At 45.6% G+C, this 17,377-nt stretch overlaps 1 protein-coding gene across 1 annotated transcript in view; it reads left to right on the top strand.

Moving 5' to 3' along the window:
- The window catches only part of GRID1 (glutamate ionotropic receptor delta type subunit 1), a 727,533-nt gene extending 711,246 nt beyond the window's left edge, over positions 1–16,287 (top strand). Inside the window, exons 15-16 of the mRNA XM_045842113.1 lie at positions 6,160–6,400; positions 15,859–16,287. Of these exons, the coding sequence (XP_045698069.1) occupies positions 6,160–6,400; positions 15,859–16,287 (670 nt within the window). The remainder of the gene's footprint in view (positions 1–6,159; positions 6,401–15,858) is intronic.
- Positions 16,288–17,377: the final 1,090 nt, after the last annotated feature.

Below are 17,377 nucleotides of genomic sequence, written 5' to 3' on the forward strand. Positions count from 1 at the left end.
CTTCCCATGAAGTTGTATGGTCTCGCTGCAAAATGTGATGTGAGAAGGTGATGTCAGCATAGGGCAGTAAGTGTGACAGAGAGGATATTCTGGGGATGAAGGAGGGTATCTGATCAGACCCAGAAGATCAGGGAGGGCTTCCCAGAGGAAATGACACCTGTAGCCTGTGGATGAGAAGAAGTTAGCTAGATAGTCCCAGTAATTTAAAATTAATGAATAATTAATGGGATCTGGCAAGGGCCCAGTACTTACTTATTTTTATTTTAAGATTTTTTATTGTTATTCTATTACAGTTGTCCCAATTTTCCCCTTTTGTTCTCTTCTGCCTATCCCACCCCCCACTTCCACAGTCAATTTCCACACTGTTGTCCATGTCCATGGGTCATTCATACATGTTCTTTAACTAGTCCCTTCTTTCCACCATTATCTACTTGTTAAGATAAATGCAAAGTAGGAAGAGTCAATATGAAGGCTTGAAAAAATGTGAGGTCAGAGAAGCAGATGGATTCCATAGTTATCTGTACATAGACTAGGGGATAGATGTTCTCTACTGGGGCAGAGAGGGGCCCAGCCCTTATTACATGTCTCGTCTTGGTCCTCCCCAGATCAGCTTCCTGGTAATTATTGTTAGCAAATGGTAGGCATGTTGGTGGAAGTGGGGAGGAGGGCTGTATAGGTAGGAGTATTCAGCCTAAGACCATGTACATGGATTCCCTCCACCAGAAATGAATACAGTACATCTAGCTTGCATTGCCTTTTAATTAGCTTCCCATGTTATTTGCTGGTGTCAATATACCCCTAGCCCCTTGAGTAAAATATTCTGTTATCAACCAACCCTGTTTCCTGCCACAGTTGTTTACCTTTGTCCTTGATCTGGTGACCTTTAGCAGAGAGGGTGAAAGTGAAGAGTATGGGTAAGCTCAGTGGCCTTTTGCCAGGAAGCAGCCTGATAACAGGAGCTCTAATTCCTAGGGACATCTAAGCCTTAAGTCCACTCATACATGTCTGTGAGGTGACATCCTGGTGGGTGAAGGGGCAGAACTATAGAGCCTAGAGAAATGTCCATATGGACAGGCTCTGCCTTGGTCCACCAAAACCCAAAATGTGGCAGAGGTGTCCAAGTGAAAAGGCCCAGAGGGTGGTCAGGCTTAGGGGTAAACCCCAGTTGCCTGATTAATGCACACATTCTAGAACTGAGGTTCACCTATTTGGAGGGGTAGGCATCATTAGAGATCATTGGTTTAACCTGGGGTCACTCAGCCAGCTGCTGTCAAATTTGGAAGAAGAATGAAGGTCTGTTGAGCCCCAGTGCGCTGCCCATGTTGCTGTCAGGTCTACCACCTTCCATCTCCTACCTCCTAGATTTTGATTGGCATCTTTTCATCATGAGCACTTGAGCCTAAGCCCCATTAGGGAAGGCCAAGGAGGAGGGCCTCTGACTCATTCATTCAGAGGCTTGTTTGCAAAACTGGGAAAAGGGATAGAACTAATTAAGTTAAATGAGGCCTTTGTGTTTTCTCTGGATTTTAATCAAGTGTACCTTCTATGCCTCCCTTTGCTCCCTGGAGCAGAGAGAGATGACAAGAGAGAAGAAGGAGTAGTGATTTATCAATTGCTTAGATTAAAGGCAATTGATGGGAGAATGGCTTCTCTCCAGATGTATAACACACTACTGTTCTTGAGGTTTACCTCAGCCTGCATTCTGAGACAGGAGGCTCAGGGCATTCCACAGACCATCAACCTGTGGGCACCTCTCTGGAGCAGATGGTTAGGGAGCTTGGGGAGCAGTGCAGCAGCAGCAGCAGGTAGCTAATGTGCCATAGGAGAGAGCTCAGAGAAGCACAAGGGTCCCCGGGGAGGGAAGCATGGAGTCCCTGTGCATTCACACTGCTGCTTAGAGATCTCCTGCAAGTCTACTGAAGTGAATGCTGATGAGCAGAGAAAGGAGAGATCTTGACTCTTAGCTGGATTGTTCAAAAGAGTCAGGGCAGTGGGGGTTTCAAACAATGTTAGAGGTGGACCTGGGAATACTCCACCTGGAAATGAGTGGGGAGAGGTGGTTGCTCACCCCCAGTATCTAAAACTTGCTGGATGCAGATGGAACTTGATGTCCTTTGTGTGCCTCTAGAGGGCAATGGACCAGGACCAGCGTGGGAGTGTGGGGTCCCAGAGAAGCAGACTTGCCCTGGAATAGGCCTGTGCATTTCTCTCCACTTACTGACAGCAAGGCTCTATTAAAAATTTCTCCCAATAGAGACTGCTTCCCCAGTCCCAGGGGTCATCATAAACAAAAGTAGCTACCTCAGTTTCCTTGTTATCCTGGCAAGAAGCAATTTATTACTCTTTGTTTGAATCAGAAGGCCATGTGCTCTATGACTATAGGTAAATGTTGCCTGTGGATTATGCTGGCCTCCTCAATTATGTCATCTGTCTCTATATTGCAGCCCCTTTTGGGCTGGAAGCACCACCCTCTCTAGCCTGGGCACATGGATGTCTACTTGGGGGGATGCTCTAATCTCAGGTTGTCAATTGACTGCTGCCAATGGCTCTTTAAGAGGCTCTGTTGTTTGGTGCATGCAGAACTGTGAGCTGTCTCCAGCTGGGTCATGCCTGAGAGGAACAAGGCTGCAGGTCCAGAAATCAATGCTCCATGCCATGAACAGAAAAAAGGGTCTTGTGTAAATAACAGATCCCAGTCTTGTCTGGAACTATTATTATCTTCTTTCCCTTAGTCCTGGGAACTAAGCTATTTCTCTAAATTTGCCTATGGTCCCTTGCCTTTGCAAAGGACAGGTTCTATAGGCTACAACTTATGTGTATGGTGGGGGTTAAGAGCTACAGCCCATTTATGGACCATGGCATACAGAGTGGGCATTCAATAAATGTTTAGCAACTTAATACCCATTTGTAGAACACCTATTGTGTAGCAGGCTCCACACCTATTGATTGAAGGAAAACACCTGCAATTATATCTGTCTGGAAAGTAGAAAAATTGGCTTCAGGAAGTGGCTTTTATCACTCTGGCTCCCTCATAAGCAGTATAGATTATTATGCTGTCCATTAGTTTAGCCTCATTCTAGGAATCATTCTATGCCTGTGACTTGCTTTATCTTTCCTCTGTTGCTTACATATTTAAATTTTCTTTTCAATTTATTTGGTTTTTATTTTACTTGATGTTTTCATATAAATGCCTTACATTTGTCCTAGAATAATATTGGGCATAAAAAATACCTACAATTATAAGGAGCCAAAAGAAGAGACACATCAGCAAAATGAAACAGCCTGCCTGACACTGCAGTCAATGAGCAGGACAGTGGTATCTGGCCCCACAGTGTGCTCTCTGTGGCCAGTTTCATCATCCCCTCTGCCAGAATCTGAATCTCAGAGAACAGGCTGGCTGCACCATCACCTGATGTTCTGGAGAGATCATGGCCTCTTAGGTCAGCATGACCCAGCTCTGAAGAGGAGCTTTGCTACTTTCTAACTGCAGCTGTGGACAAGTCATCTATATTCTGAGCCTCAGGTCTTCAATAGGTAAAACAGACACAGTAAGAATTACTTTGCAGGCTCTTATGAGGATTAAAGCAATATGAATTCATGAGTTCCTACTATGTTCTCAGTAAAAGGCAGTTCACATCAATACTGGGCCAATAGGACTGGTGGTCAATATGGCTACTAGATTGTAACTATTAACCAACTTTTATGATCTTTACCTGAGCAGTAGTCATGTGTTCCCTTTTTTCATTTTGTCACAAGAATTCTGCGAGGTAGATGCATCTATTGTGATGATGAGACAGCTCAAGTGGTAAGGTTTGGTAATATGGCTAGTACAATGTAAGAATCTGGGTACGAGCTGATGTCCATCAGAGTTTAATCTGTCCAATGAACATGAATCTCGGCTGATTCTCCATGGTGAGCCAGTACTTCAGCCAAAAGTCTTTTCAGAGGCCCTGCGGTCCTGCATATCCAGCTCAGCATTTCTGTAACAGCTCAGAGGCCCAGCATACTCATATCTACCAACAGAGACTTAATGAATGGCTGGCCAGCATGGACCAGTGGACATATAGACAGGTAACTTCCCTAACACATCCTCAGCACAGAGGTAGCAGGACACTGCGGCTGCTCAGCTAATCAAGGGAAGTGCCATGTGAGAGATCTCTGGCCTCAGCCGCATACTGAGCATGATCCCATACCACACAAATACAGCATGTAAATCATGTGTTTATCTTAAGGGCCAAGCTTCTACATGCACAGCCACACTCTAAATCTTTTGTACCAATCTATACCCTAGGCACTTAATGGACATTATCTCATTATCTCACCATGGCCATTTTAGTTTAGGTTTATTATTAATATTCAGTTAATAAATTCACATAATTATTGATACAACAAACATCCAATGGATGACCCAAATTATGCTGGCCATTGTGCTTGGTTAGGGGAAATCATGGAGAGTAACACACAGCTCCTGTCCCAAAGGATCTACTCACTTATTGGGAATCTAGGGTCTTTGTGGCAAAGATGAGGAAGCTGAGATTAACAGGACAAGTCACTTATCTGAGGGCAGCAAACTGAGATCTGGTGCTCCCAAAGCCTACCTACTCTGTGCACTGAGTTGGACTAATCCCAGCCAGTGAGAGGCCATGTGATGCTGTACCCATGATGCTGACAGGCCAGGGAACCCTCTTGGGCTGTTACCTTCCCTGTTCACTCATGACAGCTTGTGCATGGGCATTGAACTCAGCCTCAGCCTGCATCACAGCTGGCCTGAAATGCAGGTTCAGGGCAGAGACTGCTCAACTGGGCAGTTGACAATGAGTTTCTCTTGGTTATAAAGAACCACCAAACTGCATATACCCAAAGGGGTCAGAGATGTCCAGAGAGTGTTGTCAGCTGAATATATTACCATAGATTGGGCTTAAAGATTCCCCTCCACAAATGGAAAAGCTTGAGTATGAGGAGCCTGGGGGCTACCAGCTACCACTAGCTTGCTGTTCAGACTACTGGATTATAGAGGGAGCCCTTAAAATAGCACAACAAAGGAAAACTGCCCCCCCCCCAAGCCATTTACTTGGGGAATATGGGAACAGTGGGTGTTGCCGCACATTTGCACTCAGGATACAATCCAAACATTTTCCCACCCTCTCAGAGCTCATGATCTGTCTTGGTTCCACCTGCTTCCTTTTCTTTATCTCCAACATCCTCCTTCTCATGCACCACACCCCTCATCAGTCTCATTGGCCACATTTTAGCTTCTCAGACACACTGAACGTTTATCTTATTCCAAATGTGGTTCTAGTCTCCAGAAGGTTCTTCCTTCTCCTGACTTTATGCTAACCCTGCTACCAACCATAAAGGGACTTTGGCAAAGTATTTCACCTCTCTGTGCCTCAATTTTCTTCTCGGTAGAAATGGGAAAATGGAAGTAACCATGTCAAAAGGTTGACATGAGGATTGCATATGATTTGTTAAGCACTTAGAATACTTCTTAATACTCTCTTCTCACCTCCTTGATGAGGTTTTCCCTAAGCCTCCAGTTTAGGCCATCATCCCAATGCTATTTCCTAGCACTCTACCTTCATTCATTGTATGGCCACAGCTCTGTCTCTACATTGATAGTCTGATTGTTTTCATGTTTGTGTATGTATCTCCAGACCACAAGCACAGTGGTATTGAACATCATGCTTGGTACAATGAAGATGCTCCTTAAATCGAATAAATGAATGGAAAATTTGGTGAATCCTAGTAAGAGAGACTTAGAATACAGGTATTGAAGTTTGAGAGAAAGCATTTTGTAAACATGAACATCCTGAGTCCACAGCCTAAGTGTGTGTCTCATCCATTTCTGTATTTCCTGATTTCATCCTCTGAGAGTGCCCCAGGATCCCATGTGAAGGGTCCTTATGTGTTTTGCTGTTGGATTTTATCCCTGGCCAGGGGGACAGGGTGGGAGAGGACATAGAGGCTTTTGAGGAGGAGAGTGACAAAACCTGATGTGATTTTGGAAAAAGCATTCTGCCTGCAGAGTGGAGAATGGATTGGGTGGAGAGGAAAGCTGAGGCAGAAAGCTGCTATTATGGTTTAGCATTGTCTTTGGTGGGGCCACTGTGGTGGGAAAGGTGCTGAGAACCCATGGCTTATGTGGATTATATCTTTCAGACTCCTGGAGCTACAAGATACCGGGGACCTGGATGTGCTTAAGCAGAAGTGGTGGCCGCACACAGGCCGTTGTGACCTTATCAGCCATGCCAGTGCCCAGGCTGATGGCAAGTCCCTCAAGCTGCACAGCTTTGCTGGTGTCTTCTGCATCCTAGCTGTTGGCCTTCTCCTCGCCTGCCTGGTGGCTGCCCTAGAGTTGTGGTGGAGCAGCAACCGGTGCCACCAGGAGACTCCCAAAGAGGTCCGTGCCCTGCGTTCTGCTTCTCCTTCATAGTCTAGAGGCTGGGCAGTGCTATTGGTCTATTTGATGGGTGGTTTTCTTCCCATTAGTATTTTCCTGAGTCATTTGTCTGGAGGTAGCAGTATTTTATATTGGGGGGTGGTGTCATCATTTTATTTTGATTTTAAAGCCAGAAAAAAATGTAGGGGGTGTATTCATGCTTGAAAAAAGTATCAAGGCATCAACCATGGCCATACAAGTCCTGGTTTTATCTGTAGAGTGGGTATAGCATAAGCAGCACCAGAGAGCCCTTCCCCACCCTACCCTACCCATGTGCCTCCTCCTCCTCAAGTGGAGGGACCCACTATAGGGTAAGAAAGGAGACCGCATTCCCTCCTGGTTCTCTTTGGCTTCTCACCAAGGCCCATAAGGCCTGTGCCCCCAGCATATGAGGACCAGCTCCTGCCCCTCCTATTGTCCCTTCCTTCCTCTCTGGCTCTTCCTTGGAGGACCTAGCCTTGCCCTCTTCCTACTAGGCACACCCTGCACAGGGAATATTGTGAGTCTGTTCAGACGTCAGGTTTTGGGAACACTTTCCTTCCTGTGTGTATCAACCACAAGCTGATTCTGCCCTCCACACTTCCTTCTCATTGGGATTTTGCTCTTCTCCAGGCTCATTTTTAAAAAATATGAAGCCTTCATTAAGGTCTCCTGGAGAAAACTCCTTTAAGGAAGGGTGGTGAGGAGTGTGGTTTGTAATGATGCTCTGCCATCAGAAACCTATACACGGACATTGTAGCACAAGCCCAGCCAATCCATCAGGGCTGTCACTGCAGGTATATGTACCTTGGCTACTTCTCGAAGCACAGCTCCATTTATAGTTTACATGAAGACAAACAGGTATAAATTTCAAACAAGAGGCAGTAAAGTAACCAGTGCCAAATCCAAAGAGGCAGCAGAGGCATCACTGCCATTTCTGCCTCCTGGAGAGACTGGCTGGCCACGTGCCATACATCAGTCTGTTATGAAGCCCTGGTTGGGCTGGAGGTGAGGACAGACTCTTACCACCTGCTTCTCCCCACCCAGGTCTATAAGCACAGCAATGGGCAGGTGGGTGGTGTGCTCTTAGAACCACTCCCATTGGACCAGGGAGGACCAGCTCACATTGTACCCATTCTCCATGTTTTTTTTTAAACCTAAGCCACCAGCCCATTTTCCTTTGTGCAAATTTCCCTTGGGTCAGGGGAGCTGGAGAGGCTTCTAGGTAGGTGGGTGAGCATCACACTGTCATGGAGGCACTATCCTGGGCTGGTGTAGTGGAGTAGGGATGCAGGGGAAAGAGACTCAGGCTCAGCCCTCCAAAATGTTCTTTGTGAGCCAGGTTCAGGGAGATGCCATCCTTCCTCTATTGGAAGTACTTGTTTGCTTTCAGCCAGGTCCCCCAGCTTAGTGTTTAGTGACAGGCCTGGCCTGGACAGCCCAGAATGAACTGTCAGGATGTAAGTGTGTGAATGTGTGTGTTTGTGAGTGTGTGTGTGGGTGGGGAGAGAGAGAGGCTAGAGAGACATTGAAGGCAGAGGTGAAAAGAGAGGGAGCTGAGAAAGACCAGGAAACAAGGGATGACCTAGAATGAGAAGCAACTCCCTCTTGACCAGAAAACACGTAGTCTTCCATTCTGGTTTCTATATATGCCTGAGATCTCAGGCATGAGAGTGAGGACAAAATATATCATTCTTGCTTACAAAATATGCAACTTCCTGTCCAGGCTGCTGTTGACCCACTTCCAGATAGGAAGGAGAAGCAATGGAGAGGCAGGTTGGAAAAGCACAGTAGCTGCCTTTCCTTCAGCCCCTTTGGGTGTTGCATGGAAAAAAAGGGAAATGTACCATCCTTTTCCTATTGTTAAGGGTTTCTGATTGTCAAATGAAGTTTCTCCCTACCTTTTCTTCCTCCTCTAATACATGTGCCCTTAGGAACACAGGTCCTGTCCTCAGGGACTCACCTCCACATGGGCAGGTGGGACAGAGGTCTACCTTCCGTCCTGCTGATCAGGGCCACCCTGAAGTGTGCAGCAGGTTCTGTCAAGTGTTGAGGGGCATGCAGCCAGCCTGGGCATGGTGGGACCATCAAGGGTAGGGTGCAGGTTAGTAATGAGTTCTTGGGGGTTGGGGTTGTTAGAGCTGAGTGCTGAAGGACTTGTATAAATCCTAGAACCTGGGATGAGACTAACTTGCCTTTCAGAAAGGGTGAACAGTGTGGGGATAAACATAGTCATTATACCTCTCAAAGCTCTGGGGGCTGCAGTGTCAGCACCAGCAAGGAGGTAGGTATGGAGGGTGCTGGAGTGGAAGCAGGGACTTTCTCTGAAGGACTTAGATGCCAGGGGGTTTGAATCTTATAAAGGGAGTAGGAACCAGGAAAGCAGTAGAAACAGGATTTTAGAAGCATACCTTTAAAACCTTCAACAAGTAATGAGGGTATTTAATCCAGATCTTTGTGTTACTGGTTGGCTGTATTTTATGGAGCAGAATTTGCAATTGGGTGAGAGTGTCTGGTTTATCTTAGAATGCTTTTTTGGGGGGGGGCATTGGCCATATTTCTTAAGAGACAGAAACCTGTCTTTGGGTGGAGTCCTAGTCATATTTAATGGCCTCTACAGATGTCTTCAGAGTTTAGACACTGCTTGAGGAAGAGTAGTAATATGCATTCAACCTCTTAATACTCATGTGGATTTGAGCTCATATTTTTTCTAAGGAATCATATGATTATATAGTTACCCAATGCAGGTGAGCACACCAAGCTCTGTAGATGCAGTTAAAAGCCACCTGCTAGATTTATGGGGGAAGTGGAATCATTGCTCTCAGAATAAAATATTCATGAAATAAAGATGAGAACTGCACAAATGGGAGATGACACAAAGACTGAGGGATGAATCATCCATCACTGGCTGGAAGCTTGGAGTTCTTGTTGCCTCCTGCCTTGCCTGCCCTCCCTGGCCCCTGCATCCATTGCAAACAGGAACTGACAGAGGCCATGGTGGCCAGGCAGCAGTGGCAGAGGAGCAGTTGGGCCCCTCCATGTGGCCAGTGTGCTGGCCTCAGTCTGCATGCCTACTTGTTCTTTGTGGGAGATTTGATCCTGGGACCCATTCTTTGACTCTACACCCTTCCTTGCCTCCATGCCTTTGATGCTTTGTAAACTCCACATAGAGATTTTTCTCTCTGGTTCCTCTTCTCTCTTCATTTATGCTAAACTCACAGTGTAGCCATGGGGTTTAAAGAGGTAAGGTGTGTGAAGTGCCATATGCAGCATGTGTCCCATGGGATGTGCTTAGTGAACGGTAGCCAAGGGACTACACCCTTAAAGGGCCTTGTGTTGTACAGGAAGGGATATAAGGATGACCAGTGACATCATTAGGTCACCTTCCCTGTGCCAAGAAAATGTCATGTTACTTTCTCAACTCCCTTTGAGTCCCTTCAACATTTGAGGGAGGCCTCCTTACCCTTGGGAAAATGAAACTCAGAAGTGGTCTGGGAAGAACTGGAATATGAGGGAAGTGTCTGTCACTGGGCCTTCCGTCAGGTGTGTAGAAGAGCAGGAGTTTCCTTAGCCTTTTTCAGAGGTTTTCGAGAATGAAGAGTGTAACTGAGGATTCTTCCCTGTGCCAGAGAGAAACTGAACCCTAGTTTCTCTCTTCTGAAAACTAAGCTGGGCTCAATGGCTACATTGTTGATACCAGACCACTTAGAGTGAGAGGAAATTCATGCCCTTAGCCCAGGGACTTCCAGGAAGGAGGCATTAACACTTGTCATACACCATATCTATCTCACAAGCAGCTCGGATATGACTCCCTTCTATAAAACCTCCTCTGCCTACCTCCATGGTCCATCTTCATGCCAGGGGTAATGCCAAATTGCCACTGATGCTATACTTGCCTGTCTCTGCTTTAGGTTTGCTGGCACTTCCCACCTCTGCATTCCCATCACTTTGTCCAGTCTCTGGAACAGTAGGATCTCTTGTTGAGAGATGATGAATATAACTGAAGTATTGAGCACCTTCCACATGCCAGGGACCAAGATGGATGCTTTACCAAGAACATTAGCTCATCTGGTAGTAGGAGCTCAAAAGTATTTATTGAAGGAATAAGCCAGTCTGGGTGCCTATAAAGAAAATGTTATTAATATTCAATTGTTGTATAAATCATTGCAGCTGAATCAATGGCGTTCAATTCTTGCTGCACATCAGGGGTCATTAATCCTGGGGCTTTTTCAAAGTATAGATGCTTGGGATCCATTCTCCAAAGGGTTGTATTAGGTAGGTCTGGACAACTGTAATTTCTAGAAGCTTCACATGTGCTTTGATGTCCTGGCAAGGTTGAAAACACTGGTCTACACCATCCTGCCAAGGGGAGATTGGGAACATGCAGCCCAGGTTTGGGAGCTGGGCAGATGTCTCTGATCCTGACACTCCACTTACCGTGGAATTGTGTAACCTTGAGCAAGACTGTTCACCCCTAGCCTTGGTTCACCCCATGTACACTTGTTGCAATCATTGGCTCCCTCCTCTCATTGCCCTCCCCTACAAAATCTTTAGTTGAGCCCATCAGAACTTTTTCTCATCATGCTCTGAAAAATTGCCCAGCATTCCCTGAGACCACTTCATTGACTTAACTAACATTCAGCTTCTTTGCACTTACACAACCATTAATCTCAGACTCCCAGCCCAGCTCTTTGGGGTCAGGAACATCTTTGGAGCCACACTAAAGAAGATTATGTTGATGGTGTTTCTCCCAGCTGTTGGGTCTCATTTACCACTTGGTTGGTCTCAAGGACACCTCCTACAAGCATCCCAGATGGGAAGTCCTTCAATACATTTTGTTCCTGCCCAACTTAAAGTAGAAGCCATTGGATGCCAAACAAAGTTCTAATGAGTCCCATGTGTGCCTGGCTATTACATAGATGATAGTTTAGTTAATTACTGTTTTCCAATACACTGTGTTATTTCTACATTGGTGAACAGCAGCTTAATTACAGAACTTTATCTCTCTGCAAGACAACGTCTGGGAAAGGGTCCCCAGTAACCTCTGCTGGGACATCTGTCATCATGTTTAATATGAAGTGAGAAACACAGAGTTGGAATTCAGCTGGATTCATGGATTAATGTCATTAGTAAATTTTATGTCATAGTCAGGGATATTTCTCTAGGTTAGTTACCTATGGTAAATTAATGAAGGGAGGAGCAAGTTTCCAAGTATCTCTCTATAGCTGTTATTACTTGGTTGAACACTGAAACTCTGGGATAATGAAGGTATAAACTGATGTAGTTCACATTTAAAAGCTCATTATTTGAATTTGCATAACATAATATAATGCCCCATTTTGTCTAAAATATAGATGATTATTTGGATCACTCTTTCCTTGAGTAGGTAGATTATTTCAGCCTCTTTTCTTGGCCTGGGGGCCACCAAAAATAACAGTGTGTGCTAAGTCTTTGGCCCCAGGTGATCCAAGAAGACAGTGCTCCCAGGGTTTCCAAACAAGGTAGTTTTCTCCAGTTCTCTGCACTGCAGCTCTGGCTCTGGCAGAAGCAGGCAGCATGGAGGGTATGTTGGGAGACTGAGAAACAGGCTGCATGTGTTTTCCAGAAGAGAATGCATAGGCATTTGCTACAGTTCCACTTATTTTCTTGTTCAGTTAAACAACAAATGCAGGAAGCTTGTGATGGCATCCCCTTCCTCTAGGGTTTGCTTTGTGTTGGGGCTACTACCAGGAGTAGAATTTCGATAGAATGAGGTCCAATTGGTACAGAGAGGATGAATTTTTGACTGCCATTCAGGGTGGGAAGGTAACCCTTGAAAGTTTGTTCAAGTGATATGGATATTTTTTCTCTTTGTCTTAACATGAACAGGTTATAGGCTAATAAATAACCTCAAGTTGGGGCTGATACCCACTGCACACTTAGCAGTCCTTGGAACTGCTTCATTTGCCCTTAATTTAAGGCAAAAAAATATGGATTGATGAAACTATATATTCAAGCTCTTTCTTCCAAAAATACTAACTGTAGGGTAATTGGATCATCTTCACAACAATGTTCTGGGTTGGTCTTTATTGTAAAAGCTTTGATGTTACCTGATCCGCTCCTCACTGCTGTGATTATTATGCTAGATTGGTGCTGGTTCCCTACCACTTTATCACACTCCTCCTCTCCTCCCCACCAAACCTCCTCTTCCTTGTCCTTCACTACTAGTGAAGGATTTCATTTTGAAGACCTACTTTGCTCACATTTTTCAGAGGATTTTTGTTGGTGGGTCTTCCCCCAAAACTCCCTTATGTTTGTTCTCCTGGCATTCAGTACAGAGGCTCCTTTCACTTTTCCTCTACTTTCAGCTCTCTGCCTCCCTGTGGTCTTCTTTGATAGGAAGTTCTCCTTTCTCTGTCTCTAGACCCCAGCAAAACAGGGAGCATCTCATGAACACCTGTCCTGACCCAGTGCTCATTTGACTGATCAAAAGGGCCAAGCCCTTTCTTCTAAATGCCAGAATCCAGAGCTAACACATCTGGGAGTAAGACACTTGCCTCCCATTTTGTTAGTGTGCTCTGAAACTTGACTTCTCTCCATATCTAATGGGATCTTTAAAGCCCTGAAAGGAAAATAGAAAGCAGGAAAGGCAAGATTATGCAACTAACTAGTTTTCCCAATGATCCCAGAACCACTTACTTGGTCATCAGTTTTCCTTTAACAGAAACTAAAGGCTGTGCCAGAGAGGCACTCTGTTTGTCTCCAAGCCTTCTCCAAGCTTTGCTGGCTGCAAAGAGAAGGGAAGGTTATATTATTAAATCCTAAGAATATCTGAAATTATCTCTCAGTTTCTCTAGCTTCAAGGAACTCTGGTTTCAGTCTTGTGCCTTTCACATATTTTGAAATGAAAACAATCTGTAGATACAAATATTTCCCAACATGGCTGTGGTACTGACTTTGGCTAATGCAGATAAACGAGCCAAATCATAAGCTTATCAGATCTCACAGCAGCCATGAGAAGGCAGAAGTGGGCTGGGTAATAAGCAGGAGCCAAGGCTTGTCCAGACAGCTGGGGGGGCAAGATCCAGGATGATGGTCATGGAAGAGAAAGTTTGTTGAAGCACTACTGCTGTAATGGATGGAATATCAACTACTTTCTGTCTCTTTATCCCTATGTTCAGGATTCAGATACAGTCTTTGCTTGGGTCATGGTCCTGCATTTTGGTTACAGGTGGTCAGACAACTTAAACTCTTATCCATAAGGGAAGAAGTAATTTCCCCAAAGCAAGTAAACCACAGTTTTCTTAGACTGGGTGAATTGATGGTGAGTGGCCCTGAAACAGCCAATACTCAATATGACAGTTAAAAATACTATTAGAAATAGTTTCACATGCAAGAATAAAAACAAACATAAATAAAATGGAAGAAATATTACACAGAGAAAAGGATCAACCATGCTGTAATGTAATTAAGAAGAGAAATTCAATTTGCTTTGTTATATATTTTACAAACTGTTGAAGGAGTCAGTGAAAGACATTGCATGCATCATATTTAGTTGGGCAATGTAAAGGTTTATTGGTCCCTAGCCACTTTCCCCAATTTTACCCATGACACTTGCCTCCCAAAGGTGATCCCAACTCAGAGATGGTCTTTCAACATCAACTTGCAGAGTTCTGCTCTGTGGGACTTCAGATCACTGGAATCTTGGCTCTGTCTACAGAGATGTGCCCATGATATCTGATGTCAGTTTCATCTATGACAGCAAGCCATACCCATAGTCTCAACTACCCTCAAACTAGTTGGCTTTCTTATTCTCAGGTTTACTCCTGGATTGGAATATTATAATCTTTTTTCCTGGGGGAGGTTCTTGGAAAAAACAGCAAGTGTCACACTGGAAGCCACGCTATCTGTGCTAGTCATGAACTTGACAAAGGTGTGGAGAGAGCAGTGGCTCTGTTTCATCCACCCCATTGGGTGTTGGGAGAAAGGAGTGAACTGTAGAAGCACCTTCTTTCTCGAGAAAGGCTGGATTGAGTCTTCATGGGGGTCAGTCACGTGATTGTACAGAAGTGAGAGGGAGTTCAAGTTAGTTGTTTAGGGTTTCCACTTCCTGGGGTAAATACTCTCCTTCCAGCGCTATAGGATCTCAAACACGCCATTGGAATGGTCCTTAGATTTGTGTGGTTTCTTCTGTTTTCTTTTGAAAGCACATTAAGGACTTTCACATATCTTGGCTTTTCTAACAACTCTACAAAATGGGCAGTGGACCGGTTCTTCTTTCCACTGTATGGATGTCAACATTAGACAGCCTGTGGTGTTTCATCTCAGAGTTGGGCTTTGACATGGTATTTCTCTTGGAGTTTGACATCTCATGCAGGAGGCATGACTTTGACCTTGTCTGGCACATCAGCACTCATGATGCCTGAAAGTAAATTTGCAACTTCTAACACCTCATTGAGGGGCTGTTGTAGCTCCTCCACCAGGCAGCTGGTCTTGTGCCCCACTTCACTGTGGGAAACTGAGGAAGCGGATTCTATTGTATTTGTTTTTAGGGAGCTTTAAAGCAGTGTGATGTCCTTGGTTTATTCTGACATTGTCAACAAATCATCAAGTTATTTGAAAGGAATGACACTTGTTCTATTTTCTTTCTTAAGCAAATAAATAAATAAAATAATTTTTTGATGTCATTCATCATATGGAGAGACTCAGGAGTTAGGGACATAGCCATCTTGACAGCCAAGGCCTTATGTTACCAGAAAAGTCAGCTGACCCTTGGGAAGTCCCTTCCTTCACTATCCCCACTCCTCACCCCCATCCTCATCCTGGAACCAGGCCCCCTGAGCTTTAAAACAGGGGCATGCTCCTCCCTGACATCCTTGGAGATTTTATTCATGGAGAAAATCCTCTGAGCAAAGCAAGACCTCTCCTGTGGCTCCAGGCACTACCTCTGCCTCTCACTGGGGTATGTCTCTGGGGACTCATTTATCTTTCTGAATCCAAGCTTTCTTTGTGTAGGGTGGACATGAGTACATCAAGTCTGTTGGGCATTATAAACTCTAAATGGCAAACATATGGGGCCCATTAGGAGCTTAAGGATCATTCCCTTTTGCTCCCAAGGTAAACTTCCTTCCGTGTCTGCCAGTTCTTCAAAACATCTTCTCCCAAGATTATTGGGTGGGAAGGCAATGATTTGAAGCAGAGTGTGAAGGGGAAGAACATGCTGCCAAAGCTGGCTGGTGGGATCCTTGCTCCTTAGGGGCAGTGTCCTAGGCTGCTGGTCTCAGGTAGCTGAGGGCTGGACACAGCTGAGGGGAGATGGGAGAGATGGGAGGAATGGGAGCATGCTCACCCACTGTCCAACCAGCCAAAGAGGCCTGGGGTCTCCAAGCCTTAAGAGTTGTAGATAGCCAGCCTGGGCTCATAATAGGGCTCAGCTTGACCTTCCTATGCTTTCCCTCCAGGACAAAGAAGTGAATCTGGAGCAGGTTCATCGGCGTATGAACAGTCTAATGGATGAAGACATTGCTCACAAGCAGATTTCCCCAGCATCTATTGAGCTCTCGGCCTTGGAGATGGGGGGTCTGGCTCCCAGCCAGGCCTTGGAGCCAACACGCGAGTACCAGAACACCCAGCTCTCAGTCAGCACCTTCCTGCCTGAGCAAAGTAGCCACGGCACCAGCCGGACACTCTCATCAGGGCCCAGCAGCAACCTGCCACTGCCACTGAGCAGTTCGGCCACCATGCCCCCCATGCAGTGCAAACACAGGTCGCCCAATGGGGGGCTGTTCCGCCAGAGCCCAGTGAAGACCCCCATCCCCATGTCTTTCCAGCCTGTGCCTGGAGGCGTCCTTCCAGAGGCCTTGGACACCTCCCACGGCACCTCCATCTGACTACGCCACCCGCCCTCCCGCCCGCCCATCTACCCACCCGACCAGCAGAGCTTTTTAATACAAGGAACACAAACCACACACAGAGAGACTTTCATTCTTCTTGTACATACCTGTAAATAATGACAGAATGGAGTGGGGTAAAAGTGTATTTTGAATATTCCCAATTTTCGAAGTCAGTAAAAAAAACACAAAAACTGTATGAATGGCTTTGTAAATTTTGTTCTATATGAATAAAAAGGCAAATTACTTGTGATCATTCTGAAGTGCCAAAGAAGCCCCCTGTTCCTGAGCCTTTCTGAGGGCAGGAGGGGTAATCAGATAAAGAGCCCCTTCCTGCTGGGAGAAGGGAAAGTGAGGAGCAGGTCCCTTTAGAGGAGCCCCAAATGCTGCTTGCTGTTGTGTCCATGGTTTCCTCCCACTTTCCTCCACTCCTGACACCTTGTTCTGCTTTTAATCCTCATGGGTAGATAAACTGTGAGCCTCAACCAGCATTGGCCTGGCCCACTGTGACCCAGCCTGTATCGGAGGCTCCTAGGACATGGGACAGTCCCATTGGTCACCCTACTGTGTGTCACAGTGTGCTGTGGGCCTAAGAGAAGTGCCCATACTGATGTGATGGTCTCTGAGGGCTTTGTGCTGACATGCTCTACTATTGGCCTTGTTTTTTACTTTGTTTTCCTAATTAGAAGAATCAAGTGATAGAATACGAGAGAAGGGGGGCAGGCCCCAACATTGCCTTGAAAAGGGCAGGCCAGAGGTGGGTTTGGCCTGGTGAAAGGTTTGTAGTATAAGGAAATTCAAGGTATGGTGGATAGACCGGGTGAGGTAGTGGGAGGAGAGGCCAGGTAAAGGGAGAATGTTCTGTTGGATTTGGTACCCATGGTCCCAGGTGAGAGAGAAAACTGGTCATAGATGCAAGGAGTATAAGCTTTGTGGTTTCAGGTAAAAGGATGCTGTTAGAGTGGAGGGAGGGCCCTAGGTAAGCAGACTAATGCTCTAGGTGATGGCAAGCTGGGAATGATGAAATGGACCATGTGCATTCAGGTGGGAAGGAGCCTTGGCTCTTAGAGAAGGGACAGCATAACTTTAT

This window comes from Phyllostomus hastatus, unplaced genomic scaffold (assembly GCF_019186645.2).
Source record: "Phyllostomus hastatus isolate PE091 unplaced genomic scaffold, TTU_PhHast_1.1 phas_contig_38, whole genome shotgun sequence".
Classification (NCBI taxonomy): Eukaryota; Metazoa; Chordata; class Mammalia; order Chiroptera; family Phyllostomidae; genus Phyllostomus; species Phyllostomus hastatus.